This window comes from Chiloscyllium plagiosum, unplaced genomic scaffold (assembly GCF_037043375.1).
Source record: "Chiloscyllium plagiosum isolate Xiang-an unplaced genomic scaffold, Cpla_swu_hap1 HiC_scaffold_27, whole genome shotgun sequence".
Taxonomy (NCBI): Eukaryota; Metazoa; Chordata; class Chondrichthyes; order Orectolobiformes; family Hemiscylliidae; genus Chiloscyllium; species Chiloscyllium plagiosum.
In genome coordinates, this window is record NW_028270165.1 from 78,831,715 (window position 1) to 78,850,651 (window position 18,937).

The 18,937-nt window shown below is 46.2% G+C and overlaps 1 protein-coding gene across 4 annotated transcripts in view; it reads right to left on the reverse strand.

Annotated features, from left to right (window-relative positions):
• LOC122543561 (uncharacterized) overlaps window positions 1–18,937 on the reverse strand; it is a 696,117-nt gene that overhangs the window by 472,234 nt on the left and 204,946 nt on the right. Inside the window, exons 1-3 of one of the 4 annotated variants that reach the window (XM_087974976.1) lie at window positions 10,905–11,129; window positions 5,975–6,697; window positions 621–1,499 (exon numbers count right to left, since the gene is read on the reverse strand). The exons of 1 other annotated variant lie outside the window; for it this stretch is intronic. In XM_087974976.1, coding sequence (XP_087831102.1) covers window positions 1,416–1,499; window positions 5,975–6,331 — 441 coding nt within the window. In that variant the 5' untranslated portion in view covers window positions 6,332–6,697; window positions 10,905–11,129 and the 3' untranslated portion in view covers window positions 621–1,415. Of the gene's footprint in view, window positions 1–620; window positions 1,500–5,120; window positions 6,698–10,904; window positions 11,130–18,937 lie in introns of those variants that run through there. 2 more of the 4 variants (XR_015751540.1, XM_087974969.1) reach the window with 2 other exon arrangements.

The following is an 18,937-nucleotide window of genomic DNA, read 5'->3' on the forward strand; positions in this document are numbered from 1 at the left end:
GTAAGTTTTACCCCGTGTCTGTGTGTGTTTCCTCTGAGTGCTCCGTTCCCTCCCACAGTCCAAAGATGTGCTAGTTAGGGTGAATTGGCCATGCTTAATTGTCCCACAGTGTTCAGGGCTGTGTCGGTGTGATGCATTAGTCAGGGGTAAATGGAGAGCAATAGGGTAGGAGAATGGGTGTGTGTGGATTACTCTTCAGAGGCTCAGTATGGATTGTTAGGCCGAAGGGCCTGTTTCCGCACCAAAGAGATTCCATGATTCTTCGACAATTCATATAACCATCGGCAGGATAAAGTGGCCAAGTCCCTATCCCAGAGGGAGCAAGACATGGCCTTGGCATCACCACTTTCTGATGGAAATTAATATGAGACACTATTTTGGGAGTAGGACATCTGTCAGTTGGATGTTGATGTATCTTTGGCTTTTCAATACACTTCATGAATGAGATTTACAAGAAGGGTGACTGTATACAGGTTTACAAAATCATAAAGGGCATGGATAGGGTGAATAATTAAGGTCTTCTCGCTCTCTTCTCCCCCACCCCCCGAATGGGGGAGTCCAGAACCATGGGGTGTGGGTCCAAGGCAGGAGAGGAAAGACAAAATGGGCAACCTTTATCCCCCACCCAGAGGGTGGTGTGCACACAGAACGTGCCACTAGAGGAGGTGGCGGAGGCGAGCACAAACACAACATTCGGAACAGACCAATGGGAGCAACTTGAGCATGGCCAGTGCTCTTAGACCACATTTTCTACTTTTTTTTTAGATTTTAGCCTTAAGTAGGAGGAGTTGGAAGCTTCAGTGATTGTCTCTTGGCTGCTACTCTCTCTGAATTTGCTCTTGTTGGTTTGTTCCTCCTGGAGAACTCGATGTGAAAATCTGTTTTGGAATTTGCCTTTTTGCCAAAAGGGGTGTGTTTAATGGGACATTACTTTACTGGAATAGTTACTTAGTAACAGTTACTGTGTGTCTATTAAGTTTCCAGTCTGCGGAATTATCCTAAATTCCTCTCTTTGGCTGTATTTTAATAACAGCATTTAAACAAACCGTACTTTGCTTAACGGCCAGCAGTTACATTTCACACGTGGCTTTAAAATGCGAAAAAGTGAGGGTCACGGCTACCTTCTTCAACTTTTTGTCTGGGGATCCAGTCTGGTCCGTAACAATTGTGCAGTGAGGGTTTGATCTGTCTAACTGGTTCAAGCTCCTTCCACAGCCAAGTACATAGGAAGACTCTCACTCAGGCAGTGTTCCTAGGGATACTTCCTCTGATGGTAAATTGAACACTTTCACACTCATGTGTGCGTGTTCTCTCACTCCAAGAATTTCCAATCGCACTGATGTTTAAAAACCTTTGAAGCCAACAGAACAGATAAACCTTTCACATTTGAGGTCCAGAGACGTGTGATCTTCAGCTCATGGCGAGTTGAGTGGCTGTTTCAGACCTGAAATGACTTTTGCTTTCAGACTTCTCTCTGTAGATCCTTCCCTTCTTGTAACCTGTATAAAGAGATTATAGAAGTCAGCGCAGAGATTCAGAACAGACAATTCTGGTTTCCACATCCCCAAAACCAAAAGATCTTCTTTCACATTCTGTTATCTTATATACTGTAACATTTGATCAGAGACCAATAGGGATGTGAGCACATGCGTTATCTGGATAGTCAGACCGTATAATCTGTCATATGGCATGGAAACAGACCCTTCAGTTCAACTAGTCTATGCCAAACATAATCCCAAGCTAAACTCGTTCCACTTGCCTGTTGCTGACCGAATATTCCCACAAACCTTTCCTATTCATGTACTTATCCAAATGCCTTTTAAATGTTGTAATTGTAGCGGCATCCACCACTTCCTCTGGCAGTTCATTCCACACATGAACCACTTCATAAAAACAAAGTCGCTACTTCTGTCTCCTCTCACCTTAAAAATGTGCCCCGTAGTCTTGAAATCCCCCACCCTATGGAAAATACACCTCATTCACTTTATCTATACCACTTTCTTCCACTAGAAACTGTTTGCCCTGAAATAATCCAGCAGCAAGATGATTATGGAGCTATCAGTAAAAATGTCTCATTTGGATCACCCAAGGTTAGAAATGGAAGCATATCTCTTCAAAGTTACAGTTGGATTTGCCCTTTCAATGTTCTTGAAATTTAAGGTGTTCCATTGTAGTGTTCAATTCTGATCCATTAAAATCAGTATCCAGTCTCATCGGAGTGCAGAACCAACTCAACTGACTGAACAACCGAAACAACTTTTCTGTTTGCTTTTTAGATGTGACATCTTCTCTCCCTCCCTCTCTGGTGACCCAACAGGACTACCAGAGCTGGAAGTACCACTCTCGAAATACGATTGCTGACCTACAGTTTGCTTGTGCTGCTGAACAAAAGGATTTAAAAGCTGCTAGCCTGATCTCGCACAAAGCACATAAACAGACTGTTTCAGGAGGAACAGATCACAAAATAACAACTGTTACCGGTTCCACAACACGTGGTTCCCATGGACAGAGTTTAAAATCACACAACACCAGGTTATAATCCAACAGGTTTATTTGGAAGCATTAGCTTTTGGAGCACCGCTCTTTTATCAGCTTGGTTGTGGAGAATGAGATCATGATCATGGAATTTATAGCCAAAGGAGTCCAGTGTCATGGAAATGTGATACATTAAACAATTTTAGATTAAATCTTTCATCTTTTAGAATGTGTTTCTGCTCTTTGGCATGTTAATCCCAGAATTTGTTTTTTGTTACCTTCTCAAGAATGTAATTTAAATGCAGAGCTTTTCTAACAATAGGTGTGAATTCGTCTGTATCCCAATGTTGAGTCAGACTGACATTTTTCTTAGAAAAGCTCTGCATTTAAATTACATTGTTGAGAAGGTCATTTTTAGATTAGGGTGTAGGTTAGGGAGAATTGGCCATGCTAAATCATCCATAGTATCCAGTGATGTGCAGGTTAGGCTGGATTGGCTATGCTAAACTACCCATATTGTTCAGGATATGCAAGGTAGGGTGGATTAGCTATGGGAAATACGGAGTAAGGGGGTGCGTATGGGTGGGATGCTTTTCAGAGGGCCAGTGTGGAATACATAGGCTGAATGATTCGGAGTTGGACTGGGGTGTACAAAGTTAAAAATCACACAACACCAGGTTATAGTCCAACAGGTTTAATTGGAAGCACACTAGCTTTCGGAGCAACGCTCCTTCATCAGGTGATTGTGGAGGGCTTGATCGTAGGCTGAATGGCCTGCTTTCACATTGTCAGGATTCTATGACTCCCCCCACAAAGGAGCATTTTATCTGCATCTATCCTGTCAAGCCCCTTTCAGAATTCTACTGGTTTCAACAAGATCACTTCTGATTCATAAAGGTATACAACACAGAAACAGACTCTTCGGTCACAACTCGTCCAGGATTCCCAAATTAAACTAGTCCCACCTGCCTGTGTTTGGTCCATAAACCTCTAAACTGTTCTATTCATGTACCCATCCAAATGCTTTCTGAACATAATAACTAAACCTGCATCTACCACTTCCTCAGCAAGTTCATTCCACATGCAAAACACCCTCTGTCAAAACGTTGCTCCTCAGGTTCCTTTTAAATCTCTCCCCTCTCACCTTAAAGAAATATGCCCCCCGAGTTTTGAGCTCCCCTATGCTAAGGAAGAGCCCTTTGCTATTCACCTTAACTCCACTCCTCATGATTTTATAAATTTCAATAAGGTCACTCCTCATCCTCCTGTGCTCCAGTGAAAGAAGTCCCAGCCACTCCTTATAACTCAAACCCTTCAGTCCTGGCAACATCCTAGTAAATCTTTTTCGAACCCTCTCTAATAGTATTCTTCCTATTACAGGGTCACCAAACTGTACTCAGTACTCTATAAGTGGCCTCACCAACATTCTGTACAATCTCAATGTGATGTCCCAACTCCTATACTGGACAGTGTGATCAATGACGGCAATGGTGCTAAATGTCTTCTTGGCCATCCAGTCTACCAGTTCTTTGCAGGCTTATACTCCATCACACTCACACTTTAACAAGCATGAACACACTCTTATGTGCGCACACACACACAAACTCACATACCCACACTGTCACTCTCTCATGCATGCGTGCATATACAACTCGATGGAGTGAATTTTTATTGGCAGAATATTTGCAGATACTTTCAATTTTGCTCAAAAAGCGCACAGTCTGCAGGCAGTCAAGCCATGTAATATTTTATAAATTCCTACTTTGAAAACAGAACCAATCTGATTCAAGATTGGAGTACTGACAGACTCGAAGCTCACATCTTTAACGCATTGTGTGAGCGGAGATGTCACTTTTTAAAATATAAAACCATAAGTCATCTCAAGAACATGACTTAGATGTTGTTCTTGGATTTACATATTAATGAACCGAAACCTGCAACCCATTCTAAAAGATATCAGTTGCATGACACTGTGATCTTTTGCTTTAAGATCTGTGTCTTATGATCCTGCTCCACAGCTACCTGATGGAGAGGCGCTCCAAAAACTAGTGCTTCCAAATAAACCTGTTGACACTGGACTCCTTTGGCTTTAAATTCCATGATCATGATCTCATTCTCCACAACCAACCTGATAAAAGAGCGGTGCTCCAAAAGCTAATGCTTCCAAATAAACCTGTTGGATTATAACCTGATGTTGTGTGATTTTTAACTTTATCCACTCCAGTCCGATACCGGCACCTCCACATCGTTTCTAGTGAACACAGCCCACATCTCCCAGTGCTGCCAGTAAACTTTACAATGCCAATGAAACGACAGCACCTGCATTCCTGAAAAATTTACAATTTCTAATGATACTAGCTACCCATTCACTGCTTCTTCTGATACACGGCATTGAAAACTTAGTGCAGGAGGCTGAAAGAAATGAGCAGCTTTAAAACAAAACCCTCTTGGAGCTAAATGCTTTCAAAGAGAGTCTGAGCCTGGCGGTAAGTTCAGGTAATCTTTATTGTGACCCAACATTGTAACAGCTTCAGATCCCCCCCCCCCCCTCCCCCCCCCAGCAAAAAGTTGTAGAAAAAGTAGCTGCTTTTTAAACAGCTCAAGGTCAAAGCGCACACACTCCTCACCCCCCCCCCTCACCCCATCTCACCTCACTTTCTTTACTATTGGTGATCACCAAGTTGTGCCTTTGTAATTGGATCCTTGGTACAGCCGTAACCCGGAGGAAGTATTGCCTCACTCAGCAATTTCAACCCATACCCTGTCTCCCAGTACGTTTCTCTCTGCTCATCTGCCAGGGACTGGGTTGCGGTGGGGGGAGGGGAGGTGCTGGGCAGTATAGTGTTAACCACACAACTGTGGGTCTGGAGTTACGTGTAGGCCAGACCAGGTAAAGGATGCAGCTGGATGACTGAATGAATCCTTTCCTACAATGGCAGTTTCCTTCCCTAAAAAGAGCATGCGTGAATCAGATGGGCCCCCCACCCCGAAAACGGTTTCATCAGATTCTGAACTCCAGATTTCTGACCGAATTCCAATTCCGCGATCTGCTGCGGCTGGATTAAAACTCAAGAGTCCCCGGAACTGGGTTGATAGTCCAGTTCCTAATGGCACTCGGTTGTTGCTCCTTCAATCACCCTGCGATGGCACGTGAACTTGCTGGTACCTCCGCAGGTGGGAGGAGCGGGTGAAGCCGAAGGGCTTCTCCAGAGTGTGGATCTGCTGGTGGGAATGGAGATTGGAGGAATCGCTGAACCCCTTCCTGCACTCGTGGCAGCTGAAAGGCCACTCCCCTGTGTGAACCCTCTGGTGTCTCAGCAGGATTGAGGAATTGCTGAAGGTCTTCCAGCACACGGTGCAGGGGAATGGCCTCTTCCCCCATATGGATCTGCTGGTGGCTCAGCAGAGTGGTGGAATCGCTGAAGGCCTTCCTGCACTTGGGACAGCTGAAGGGTTTCTCCCCGGTGTGGAGACACTGGTGCTTCCACAAGTTGCTCACCTGACTAAATCCCTTCCCGCACTTGGGGCAAGTGAACGGCCTCTCCCCAGTGTGGACCCGCCGGTGAGTCAGCAGGTGGGAGGAATTGCTGAAGGCCTTCCTGCACTCGGGACATGGGAATGGCCTCTCTCCTGTGCGGACCCGCTGGTGAGTCCACAGGGCAGAAGCCTGGGTAAAGCCCTTCCTGCGCTCAGGGCAGCTGAAAGGCCTCTCTCTGGTGTGACTGCGCCGATGAGTCTCCAGGGCAGATGGGACACAGAAACCTTTCCCGCAGTCACCACACTTCCATGATTTCTCCACGTGGCGACATTCCTCATGTTTCTCCATGGCCGAAGCTTCAGTTGCACACAAACGCATGTACAACCCCTTTGCACTGTGATTTCCTCTTAACAGACGATATAGCTGTTACACGCTCCACACTCTGCACTGCAACAGTAGGTCTATCATCCAGTCCCATTGATGCTGGAAACGTACTCAAACATTTACTCAAATGTACCAAAAAGCTTTGCTCCTTCTCACAGAATCACAGTAAAAAATCGTGGTGGTCCTGATGGATTGAATGACCGTCAGACATTGACATCAAAGTGAGGACTGCTGACGCTGGAGAGTCAGTGTCAAAAAGTACAGCATTGGAAAAGCACAGCAGGTCAGACAGTATTTGAGGAGCAGGAGAGTTGATTTTAAGTTGATTTTGAAACTTCTGTCTTCAGATCTTCAAACACTCTGTAAAAAGAGAATATAAAAGTCATCATTGTCAGTCCAGGGTAGAAGTTCAGAACAAGCGATTCTGCTTTCTGCAGAACATTCTTTTCTTTTATTATTCCACAAAATTGAAAGCACCATCCCATTCTCTCTCTCCCCCTCTGTTCTCACTCCGCTCTAATTCTCCTGAAGGCGCTGATTCAGGATCTTACACGGGCAGAAAAGCAAAACCGTCAAGACTGACATCTCTGAAACTCTGCCTGAAAGTTAGTATCTTTCACGTCATTGGCATAATGCTGAGAGTGAGCAGGTCTGATTATTGGAAGCAAAATAAAGTGTGTCAATTCAGGGTGAACCTGCAATGCAGCTTCAAGAAATGGTTAAGGTCCCCGGGAAGGGGAGCATAATGATATTAATACCGACACCAGAGAGAGAAACTGAACATACAGACATGGCAGACGTTAGTGGAAAGCCAGAGTCATTGAAATAAACACACAGAAACAGACACAGGCACAGGCACTTCAGTCAAACTCTTCTGTGCTGACCAGATATCCTAAATTAATCTAGTCACATTTGCCAGCACGTGTTCCCTGTATTGTATTGATACACTCATCCAGATGCCTTTTAAATGCTGTAATTGTCCCAGCCTCCACTACTGTCTCTGGCAGGTCATTCCGTACACACATTCACACACCCCCAAATCTTACCGTGAAAAAGTTACCTATTTTAAATCTCCACGCCCCCTCCCCTGCCACCCTCACCCTCTAGTTCTGGACTCCCCCACCCCAAGGAAAAGACCATGTATCCATGCTCCTTATGATTTTAGATTGAAGAGTTGCCCAGCGAAGTGGTTTTACTCTGAAACGAGCAGAGCCACTTCCACGTTGTGACGTCATCGATGGGTCGAGGCGGCGGAGGGAGAGACAGGAAGGGGAGGGGCGAGCAGCGGGGAGGGGGCGGAGCGACAGGGCGGAGAGACGGTCAGGGGCGGGGCGACTGGGTGGAGCGAGAGGCGGAGTGCGGCCGGGACAGTGGGAGGAGCAAGTGTCGAGCGACGGCCGACGAGACGGGGCGGGACGAACGGCGGCTCCGCACTGCGCCTGCTCCAGATTGACGGCCAGCACTGCTCTGCACAGTTTGCAAAAATCCTTTCCCTTCAGAGAATCCGCACAATGTAGAAGCAGGTCACCCGGCCCAATGAGACCACACCGACCCTCCGAAGGGTAACCACCCACATCCATTCCCCTTTCCCCTCCTGCCCGATATTTACCCCCCGAATAGACCTCACCTGCCCATACCTGGGCACTATGGGTAATTTAACATGGCGAATCCACCCTGATCTGCACATCCCTGGACCATGTGGGGCAATTTAGCATGGCCAATCCACCCTCACCCTTCACAGATTAACTACTCTCCGGGAAAAAACAGCTCCTCCTCATTTCTACCTTAAATCTACTCCCCCTAATTTTATGGCCGAGTTTCATCAACTAGACAGGGCAGGGAGCTGGTGGGCGTGGGTCGGGATGGCATGCTCTTCAGAGGGGTTGAATGGCCTACTTCCACACTGTAGAGATTTGATGATTTACTGCATTCGCGTTTGCCCTGGATCACAGCGCGCAGAACCTCCCACCTTCCACCAAATCAAAAGACAAGTCCCACCCTGCCCTCTTGTACATGTGTTATCTGACTGCTTAATCGTTTCTAGCGAATACAGCCCAAACCCCGCTGCTGTCAGTAAACTTTAAAACGCTCAGGAAACAATGTAACACCTGCGGTACTGAAAACCGTAAGGTTTCTAATGATACCAGTGACTGATTCACTCCTTCTGATGGACAGCAGTGGAAATACAATGTTGGAGGCTGAAAGAAATGAGCAGTTTAAAACAAGAACCCACCTAACCCTTCACTCAGTTCCCCACTCAGCACACTACTTACTGCTGGTAAACCTTAAAGCACTTCATCCCCATAGTGCAATGAATTCCCACTTTCCACTAAAATTCTGGATGTACTCATTCACTCAGTTGCTGTCCCACAAATTAAAGATTTCACTAACTTGTTCTGCTCCCAGTAGGGGCAAAACATCTTTGAAAGCTGCTCTGAAAGTGCTCTGACTCTGCTGCTTTCAGCAAAGCTGATTAGAGTCAAAAATCATGGAAACAGACCCTTCAGCCCAGCTTGTCATGCCAACCAAATATCCTAAATTAACCTAGTCGCATTTGGCCCATATCCCTCTAAATCCTTTCTATTCATGTACCTTTCTATTCATGCCTTTTAAATGTTGTCATTGTCTGGTAATTTGTTACACACATGCACCATCCTCTGCATGAAAACCTTGCCGGTCACATCCCTTTTAAATCATTCCCCTCTCACCTCAAACATATACTCTCTCGTTTTGGACTCTTGGGTATTTACCCTATTCATGCGCCTCATAAATATCTATCAGATCACCTCATATCCTCCAATTCTCCAGGGAAAATATCCCTGGCCTCTTCAGCCTCTCATTGTAGGTCACAAGCATGGCAACAGCCTTGCAAATCTTCTCCAACCACTTCCAAAGTTTCACAACCTCTTTGCTATAGCAGGGAGACCAGAACTGAACACAGTATTCCAAAAGTGGCCTAAACAATGTCTTATACAGCTGCAAAATGCAACACCTCTCATTTCTCTAAATTAAACGCCATTTGCTACTCCTCGGCCCATTGGCCCATCTGAACAATTCTAATTTATAATGAACTCTCTTTCCTCTCTTATTCCCTAGAAGCTGAAAATCTCCATCCCACATATTCTCTTTCCATTTGCTGAACCTAGTCCCTGCTGTACCTCATCCTGAAGGGTCTGCTGACTAACAGGCCCACACTGCAATTGGTTCAAGAAGGCAGCTCATCACCACATTCTCAAGGGGAAATTGATGGGGTTAAAAGTTTACAAATCCCGGTGCTGGTAATCCACACCTCAAACTATGGTCCGAGATCATGCAATTGGCAAATCTTGGGCTGATCTTAGCAGAACTATTTAATGGTAAGGTCCTAGAGTGTTGCTGAACAAAGTGACCTTGGAGTGCAGGTTCATAGCTCCTTGAAAGGAGAGTCGCAGATAGATAGGAGAGTGAAGAAGGTGTTTGGTATGCTTTCCTTTATCGGTCAGAGTGTTGAGTACAGGAGTTGGGAGGTCATGTTGTGGCTGTACATGACATTGGTTAAGTCACTTTTGGAATATTGCATGCAATTCTGGTCTCCTTCCTAATGAAGGATGTATGAACCTTGAAAGGGTTCAGAAAAGATTTACAAGGATGATGCCAGGGTTGAGGGATTGGAGCTATAGGGAGAAGTTAAACAGGCTGGCAGTTTTCCATGGAGAGTCGGACGCTGAGGGGTGACCTTATAAAGGTTTATAAAATGATGAAGTGCACGGATAGAATAAATAAACAAAGTCTTCTCCCTGGGGTGGGGGAGTCGATAACTCTAGAACATAGGTTTAGGGTGAGGGGGGGAAAGATTTAAAGGAGACCTATGGGACAACCTTTTCACGCAGAGAGTGGCAAGTGTATGGAATGAGCTGCCTGAGGAAGTGGAGGAGGCTCGTGCAATTGCAACATTTAAAAGGCATCTGGATGGGTATATGAATAGGAAGGGTTCGGAGGGATATGGGCTGGGTGCTGGCTCAAGTTATCCCTCCTCCTGCATTGAATTTCAAATCCATCTTCATCATGTCTTTCCTCCACTCCTGGCGTTCTCTTTTCTCCTGTCTACAAACTGAAAATAACATCAACACATCAATGCTCTCCTGGTCACTGCGGTCTTGGAAGTACCCAGTTTCGGTTCCAGCTCCACAAACGATCAGATTCATTCACCTCAAATTCACAGTCCGCCTTCGTGTCATTCTAGATCTCTCTCTCCCATTCCCTTTTCCTGTTTTAAGGCCACACAGACCAAGCTCAGGACCAGGTCTCTCAGAGTGAAATGAGGAAATTCTAGTTGAATGACACCAACTATCACTTCTCTCCCGGAAATGACAGCTGATGGTGCCTTCACCAAGATGGCCGCCCGCGCTCCCCGCCCCAAGTCAACATGCGCCTTATCCTTACAATGATGGCGCCCTGTTACCCGGGCAACACGAGAGCTCCTTCGGTGGTGAAGTGGGCCTGGGGAGGTTTTATTCGCGGCCTCAGGCCTCCCCCTAGGAGTTTATAAACTCCCCAGTCTCCCTCCTCCCGCGGTTCCCAATCCTACCCTGTCTCACTGTCTCCTCTCCCCGGGGGCAGGAGCCAGGTCTTGGCGCTCGGGGCCCGGCGACCTCCCCGGGATGTTCCTGAAACCTGGTCCTGTTCTGAAGGAGGATAACCGGACCCGAAACACCTCCTCACATTCCTCCCGACACGAGCTGCCGGACCTGCTCAGCTTTTCCAGCGGCTCCTGTTCTTGTTCCTTCAGCCGCCGGCGCCATTCCTCTCCCACACTCAGTAACTTTGCCTCACCGCATGCATGCGCACTCCCCGGGCCCCATAGAGAGGTTTCTCGATCGCATGGAATCGTGGGAATTGAAGGCGCCATTAATGTTATGAAATCCAGTATCCCATATGCCTTCTTAACTGAAGTACACGTTAGAGGCCAATGTTTCCCTCGATTTTAGATTTATACATTGTGTGAAACACTACAGGTGTTTAACTCTAAACTCTAGTTCCAATTCAGTGTCAGTATAATCGCTCTTTAACCAAAAGAGAAAATGCTGGAAAATCTCAGCAGGTCTGGCAGCATCTGTAAGGAGAGAAACGAGCTGACGTTCTGAGTCTAACTGACAAAGGGTCAGTTAGACTCGAAACATCAGCTCTTTTCTCTTCTTACAGATGCTGCCAGACCTGCTGCGATTTTCCAGCATTTTCTCTTTTGGTTTCAGATTCCAGCATCCGCAGTAATTTGTTTTTAATCGCTCTTTATCTGTTCTCAAATAAGCACCGAATCAATGCCCTCCATCTGACCCTCCTTAACGTTGATTTTTTTTTAGCTTGCAGATACCAACCCTCTGTTTCGATAATTTATTAACATCTACTTCTGGTACATGGGCGTCACTGGCTGGCCAGCATTCCGTTCCCCTTGAGAATGTGGTGGTGAGCTGCCTTCTTGAACCGTTGCAGTCCACATCCTGTACGGTGACCCACAATGTCTTGAGGGAAGGAATTCCAGGATTTAGACCCGGTGACACTGAAGGAACAGCAATACATTTCCAAGTCAAGATGGTGAGTGGCTTGGAGGGGTACTTGCAAGAGGTTGTGTTCCCAAGTATCTGTTGTCCTGGTCCTTCTAGATGGAAGTGGTCGTTAGTTTTAAAGTTAATTTGTAAGGTGCCTTGGTAAATTTTTGCAGTGCGTCTTCTGAACAGTGGATATGGTACCAATCAAGCAGGCGACATTGACCTGGATGGTATGAAGCGTTTCAAATACAGTTGAAGCTGCAACCCCATCCAAGCTCGTGGGGAGTATTCCATTACACTGCTGACTTGTGCCTTGTAGAAGTTGGAACACGTTTTGGAGAGTCAGGAGGTGAGTTACTCACTGCAGTATTTCTGGTCTCTGACCTGGTCTTGTAGCCACTTTGTATATATGATTCATCTAGTTGAGTTTCTGTTCAATGGTTAACCCCAAGGATGTTGATCGTGGGGTATTTAGTGACAGTAACATTGTTGATATCACAGGTCAGTGGTCAGATTATCTCTTTTGGGGATGAGTCATTGTGTGACATTTGCGTGGCATTCATGTTACTTGCCACTCATCAGCCCATTGGATATGGTTAAGATCTTGTTGCATTTCAAACTACTGCTTCAGTTTGTGGGGAGTTGTTTATAGTGCTGAACATCTGCAATTATTGCGACATCTCCACTCTGAACTTATGATGGAGGAAGGTCATTGATGAAGATGGTTCGGCCTATGAACCCCTGCAGAGATGTCCTGGAGCCGAGATGACTGACCTCCACAAACCATAACCATCTTTCCATGTGCTAGGTATGACTTAACAATTAAGACATACAAACAATATTTCAAAACTAATTGAAGGAATAGGTATGAGACAGCCCTCTTCAGGGTGTCTCCAGTGCAGGTTTTTCTGTTCTGGAAACAATCTGATAAATGTTGACATTCATCAGCCTTTTTACCTTGGCAGTTTCCTTTCTCTCCAACATTTGTTTCACGTTAGCAAGTTGATTTCTTCTGCATTTTTCAGGAAAATGTGTTACAGAAGGTAACATTCTTAATATCTGTGTACTATTCCGTGGGAAAACTGTCTATAGTCCGCCAGTTGGAGAGAATTTCTCTGAAAAGGTTTGTCAAATGCACAGCTTCCACAAGTCCCAGTGTTCCCAAAGTTGAAGTACTTTTAACACCCTCTTTATATTTTCCAGAATTCCCATGATAGGGGACATGTACCTACCACAAATCTCCTGAAACTGAGTGCACTAAAAAAATCCAACAGGAAGATTATCAGTAGAAAGGTCTGGTTTCAATCATAGAATTATAGACATCTAGAGACACACTGCACGGAAACAGACCCTTTGGTTCAACTCATCCATGCTGACCAGATGTCCCAATCTGGCCCAGTCCCAAGTTCCACCCTTTGACCCATATTCCTCCCAGATGCCTTTTAAATATTGTAATTGTACCCATCTCCACCACTTCACCTGGCAGCTTGTTCCACACACACACACACCACTCTGCATAAAAATGTTGTCCTTGAGGTCACTTATTCCCTTCTTGCCACCCACAGCACCTCCTCTCCGTTCTCTCACCACCCACAGCGCCCCCTGTTCATCCACAGCTCCTCCTGTCCATTCCCACCCTGCCACCCACAGTGCCCCCTGTCTATTTCCCTCTCCCTACCCTTTGCCCCCCCATCCATCCTGTCTCTCTCCCCTCACCCTCCGCTTTCCATCCCTTTGTTCCCTGTCTATTCTCTCTCTCTAACAACCTTCTGCTGTCCGTTCTTCCACCGCCCTCACCCTCTCCTTACCACTCATTCTCTCTCTCCACCCACCCTCCTCCCCCCCCCGTCCATTCTCTGTCTCTCCTCACGTTCTGCACTTCCCACCATTCTCTCTCCCGACGCCCCCCCCCCCCCCCCCCCCCCCCCACAACAACACTCTACCCCCACACTCTCCCGCTCAGACCCTTCCCCCCCCCATTCTCTGGGTCCCCCACGCTCTGCCCTGCAGGTTTTTCTCTCCCCACCAGTCCTTCTCCTCTCCCTCACCCTCTGCTCCCCCGTCATTCTCTCTCTCTGTTCTCCACAGCTCCACCCTCTAGCCCCAATCAATGAGAGGAAGGAATCTGTTTGTTGGCAGGGAGGAGGAGGAGCTAGAAAGAAAGGGAGCTTATTTGAAATTGAGTTCCCCAATGTTGAGTCGTCCCAACTCTACGCAGCCCGGGTGGAAGATGAGGTGTTGTTCCTCCAATTTTCAGTTTGATTCATTGTGGTAAGGGAGGAGGACAAAGAATGTCAGAAAGGGAGTGGGAAGGGGAATTAAAATGACTGGTGACTGGGAAGTCCGGTCGGCCTCTGCGGGCCCAAGTACGATGCTCGGTGAACTGTTCCCCAAGTCTCCCCAATGTAGAGAAGACCACAATTGGCAAACGCAGTACCACAATGTAAAAGTATAGCCTTTGCTGTGAAAAAAAGCAGAAACGAGGTGTATTATTTAAGTGGTGATGTATTGGGATGTGAAGAAAGTGAGGACTGCAGATACTGGAGATCAGAATCGAAAAGTGTGGCACTGGAAAAGCACAGCAGGTCAGGCAGCATCCAAGAAGTAGGAGAGTTGACGTTTTGGGCACGACCCCTTCATCAGGAATGATGTGTGGATGTACAAAGGGGCCTCAGCGTCCTTCTACACCAGTCACTGCCAGTTGTCAGGCAGGTGCAGCAAGCAATCAGCAAGGCAAGTGGTATATTAGCAAGAGGAATTGAGGTCAGAAGTGCAGATGTCTTCCTGCAGTTAGGGGGTCATTGAATATATTCAAGGCTGAGTTCATCTGATTTTTTTAACAACAAAGAAGTGGATGTTTATGGGGGAAGGCAAGGAAATGGTTTTAGAATAGTTTCAGTCCAACTAGTCCATGCTGACTATGTTTTCAAACTAAATTAGTCCCAGCTGCCTGTGTTTGGCCCATATCCCTCCAAACATTTCCTATTCATGTACTTGTCCAAATTTCTTTGAAACGTTGTTACGGTACCTGCATCCTTCCTCACATTTATTCCACACACAAACCACACTCTTTTTTTTTAAAAAGCTGGTGCCCCTCACGTCTTTTTAAATGTGTGGGCCTGACTACTCATTTCCTTCAGTTCTGCTCTCATTGGACCATGTGTTGCCCAACATTTTGGGGATGTTACCTGTGTTTTGTGATGACAGAAGCAACATATATGGTTAATTGGTCTGCCATCTCTTTGTTCCACATGAGAACTTTGCCTGTTCTAATTTTTTTTGTTTTCTCTAATCTTTTGTTCCTCTTCACATACCCCATTTTCCCATTTTGATCAATCCTTTTGTTGAAACCTGAACTGTTGCCAGTCTTCAGATCTGCTACTTTAATTTTAGCCAATTTGTACGCCACTCCTTTGGATCTAGTCCTATCCATCATGTCCCTTGTTAGCCGTGGCTGGGCCACCTTCTGTGTTTTATTTTTTCAGACAGGAAGGGGCAATTGTTGCAGTTTCCCCAGGTGCTATTTAAATGTTTGTCATTTCTTTCAATAATGTTCCCTCAATTGTTGTGGCCTATTCATGCCTCTGCCGTTGTAATTTCCTTGCTTCAGATTTAAGTTCCCTGTCTCAGAATCAATTCTATTCCTCTCCATTTAAATGGAAAGTTCTCTCATTCAGTTCTTCACTCTTCCGCAAGAGGCCTGTTACAGCTACATTGCCAATTATTCCCTTCTCATGAAGAAATTAATATTTTGGAATTAAATTGCCTTTGTTCAGCAGAACCATAGCAAAATTTGTAATGTTCTGTGCAGTTCTGGTCTCACTCCTATCAGAAGGATGTTGTGAAACTTGAAAGGGTTCAGAAAAGATTTACAAGGATGTTGCCAGGGTTGGGGGGTTTGAGTGATAGGGAGAGGCCAAGCAGACTGGGGCTGTTTCCCCTTGCGTGCTGGAGGCTGAAGTTGATAAAATCATGAGAGGCATGGATGGGGTAAATAGTCAAGGTCTTTTCCTTGAGATGGGATACTCCAGAATGTAAGGGTAATAGGTTCAGGGTGGGCAGGTGGGGTGGGGAAGGGAAGGTTTAAAAGGGACGTAAGGGGCAACTTTTTCATTCAGAGGGCGGTGTGTGTAAGGAACGAGCTGTTAGAGGAAGTGGTGGAGGCTGGTGCAATCACAACATTTAAAAGGCATCTGGATGGGTATATGAATAGGATGGGGTTAAAGGAAAATGGGCCAAGTGCTGGCAAACGGGCTTAGATTGTTTCTGTATACCTGGTCGGCTAGTTCACTTTCTCTCTGGTGTCGGTGTCAATACCTTAATGTCTCGTTTGCTCCCCCTTCCAGGGGACGTTAACCATTTCGTGTCTCATTGTTCGTCAAGAAGTTGCATTGCAGGTTCACCCTGAATTGACATAGTTTTTGCTTCCCAAAATCAGACCTGTTCAGTCTCAGCAGTATTCCAATGTTGGGAAAGATATTAACTTTCAGGTGGAGTTATCCAAAATTCAGAGAGATGTCAGTCTTGATCTTTTTGCTTTTCTGTCCCTGTAAGATCCTGAATCAGCACCTTCAGGAGAGTTAGAGCAGAGTGAGAACAGAGGGGGAGAGAGAGAGAGAATGCTTTTCAATTTTATGGGATAACAAAAGAAAAGAACATTCTGCAAAATGTAGAGTTGCTTGTTCTGAATATCTACGCTGAACTGACAGTGATGACCTTTGTAATCTCTTTTTACAGATTATTTGAAGATCTGAAGATGGAAGTTTCAAAATCAACAGATGAAGGGCTTATGCTTGAAACATCCACTCTCCTGCTCTTCAGATGCTGCCTGACCTGCTGCGCTTTTCCAGCACTGCACTTTTCGACACTTGAGTATCCAGTGTCTGCAGTTCTCACTTTGATGTCAACGTCTGACAGTCAGTCAATCTATTGGGAAGGCAACAATTTTTGACTGTGATTCTGTGAGAAGGAGCAAAGCTTTTTGGTTCCTGTTTCTGTATGTTTCCAGCATCAGTGGGACTGGATGAGAGACCGTACTGTAGCAGTGCACTGAGTGTGGAGCCAGAAATAATTATACGACCTGGAAAGAGGAATTCACGGCAGGGAGGGGCTGTTTACATGTTTGTGTGCAGCTGAAGTTTTGTACATGGAGAAACCTGAGGGATCCTGCCCCGTAGAGAAACCATATAAGTGTGGTGACTGTGGGAAAAGTTTCTGTTTCCCGTCTGCCCTGGAGACTCATCAGCGCACTCACACCGGGGAGAGGCCATTCCCCTGCAGTAAGGCCTTCAGCAATTCCTCTGACCTGCTGAAGCACCGACGGGTCCACACGGGGGAGGGGCCCTTCAGCTAACCCAAATGCGGGAAGGGCTTTACCCAGGCCTCCAGTCTGCTGACCCACCGGCAGTCCACACTGTGGAGAGGCCGTTCCTTTGCACCAAGTGCAGGAAGTCCTTCAGCAATTCCTCAGCCCTGCTGAGGCATCAGCGGGGCCACACTGGGGAGAAGCCCTTCAGCTGCCCCGAATGCAGGAAGGTCTTCAGCAATTCCTCCGACAGGCTAAAGTACCCGTGGGTCCACATAGGGGAGAGGCCCTTCAGCTGCCCTGAGTGTGGGAAGGGCTTTACACAGGCCTCCACCCTGCTGGCCCACCAGCGGGTCCGCAGTGGGGAGTGGCCATTCACCTGCTCTCAGTGTCGGAAGGGATTCACCCGCTCTTCCCACCTGCAGAGGCACCAGCGAGTTCACATGCCATGGCAGGGGGATTGAAGGAGCAATGGCAGAATCCCATTATCGACTGGACCCCTGGGTTTGAATCCCGTCGTGGCAGATGGCGGAATTGGAATTCGGTCAGAAGTCTGGAGTTCGGAATCTCACGATGAAACCATTTTTGGGGGCGGGGGCGTGAGATCCCCCATCTGAATCACTCGTGCTTTTTAGGAAAGGAAACTGCCGTTGCGGGAAAGGATTCACTCAGTCGTCCCAGCTGCATTCTTTACCCGGGTGGCCTACATGTGACTCCAGACCCATAGCAGTGTGGTTGACTCCCCCACCCGTGGAAATGAACAGGGAGAAACTTACTTGGATGCAGGGTATGGGTTGAAATTGCTGAGTGAGGCAATACTTCCTCTGGGTTAAGGCTGTACCAAGGATCCAATTACAAAGGGATAACTCGGTGCTGACCAATAGTAAAGAAGGTTGGGGGGTGGGGGGGACTGTGTACACTTTGACCTTGAGCTGTTTTTAAAAAAATAAACTACTTTTTCTACATCTTTTTGCTGGGGGGGATCAGAAGCTGTAATAAAGTTGAGTCTTGATAAAGGTTAGCTGAACTTACCGCCCGGCTCAGACTTTCATTGAAAGCTTTGAGCTCCAAGAGGTTTTTGTTTTAAAGCTGCTCATTTCTTTCAGCCTCCTGCACTAAGTTTCCAATGTCGTGGAGCGGTGAATGAGTTGCTAGTATCGTTAGAAATTGTAAATTTTTCATGAGTGCAGGTACTGCGTCATTTCATCAGCATTGTAAAGTTTACTGGCAGTACCGGGAGGGCTGGGCTGCCTTCACTAGAAACAATGTGGAGGAGCCGGAGATGGACTGGGTTGGATCAAGTTTAAAAATCACACATCAGGTTATAGTGGTTTATTTGGAACCACTAGCTTTCGAAGCGCTGCTCCTTCATCGGAAAGCTGTGGAGCAGGATCATAAGACAGAATTTATAGCAAAAGATCACAGTATAGTGCTACTGATCAGATATATTGAACAAACCTCGATTGTTATTAAGTCTTTTGTCTTTTTGAACAGGTTGGAAGTTTTAGTTCATTAATGTGTAAATCCCAGAAAGTCTTTGAAGTCAGATTCTCGAGATGACTTAAGGTTTTGTATAAATAGGTTACATCTCAGTTCAGACAATAATGAAATGTGTGAGGTTTGAGTCTGTCTGTATGCCAATCTTGAATCAGACTGGTTCTATTTCCAAAGTAGGAATTTACAAATATTACATGTATCAACTGCCTGCAGGTTGTGTGCTTTTTGATCAAAATTGAATGTATCTGCAAATGCAAATTCACCCCATAGACC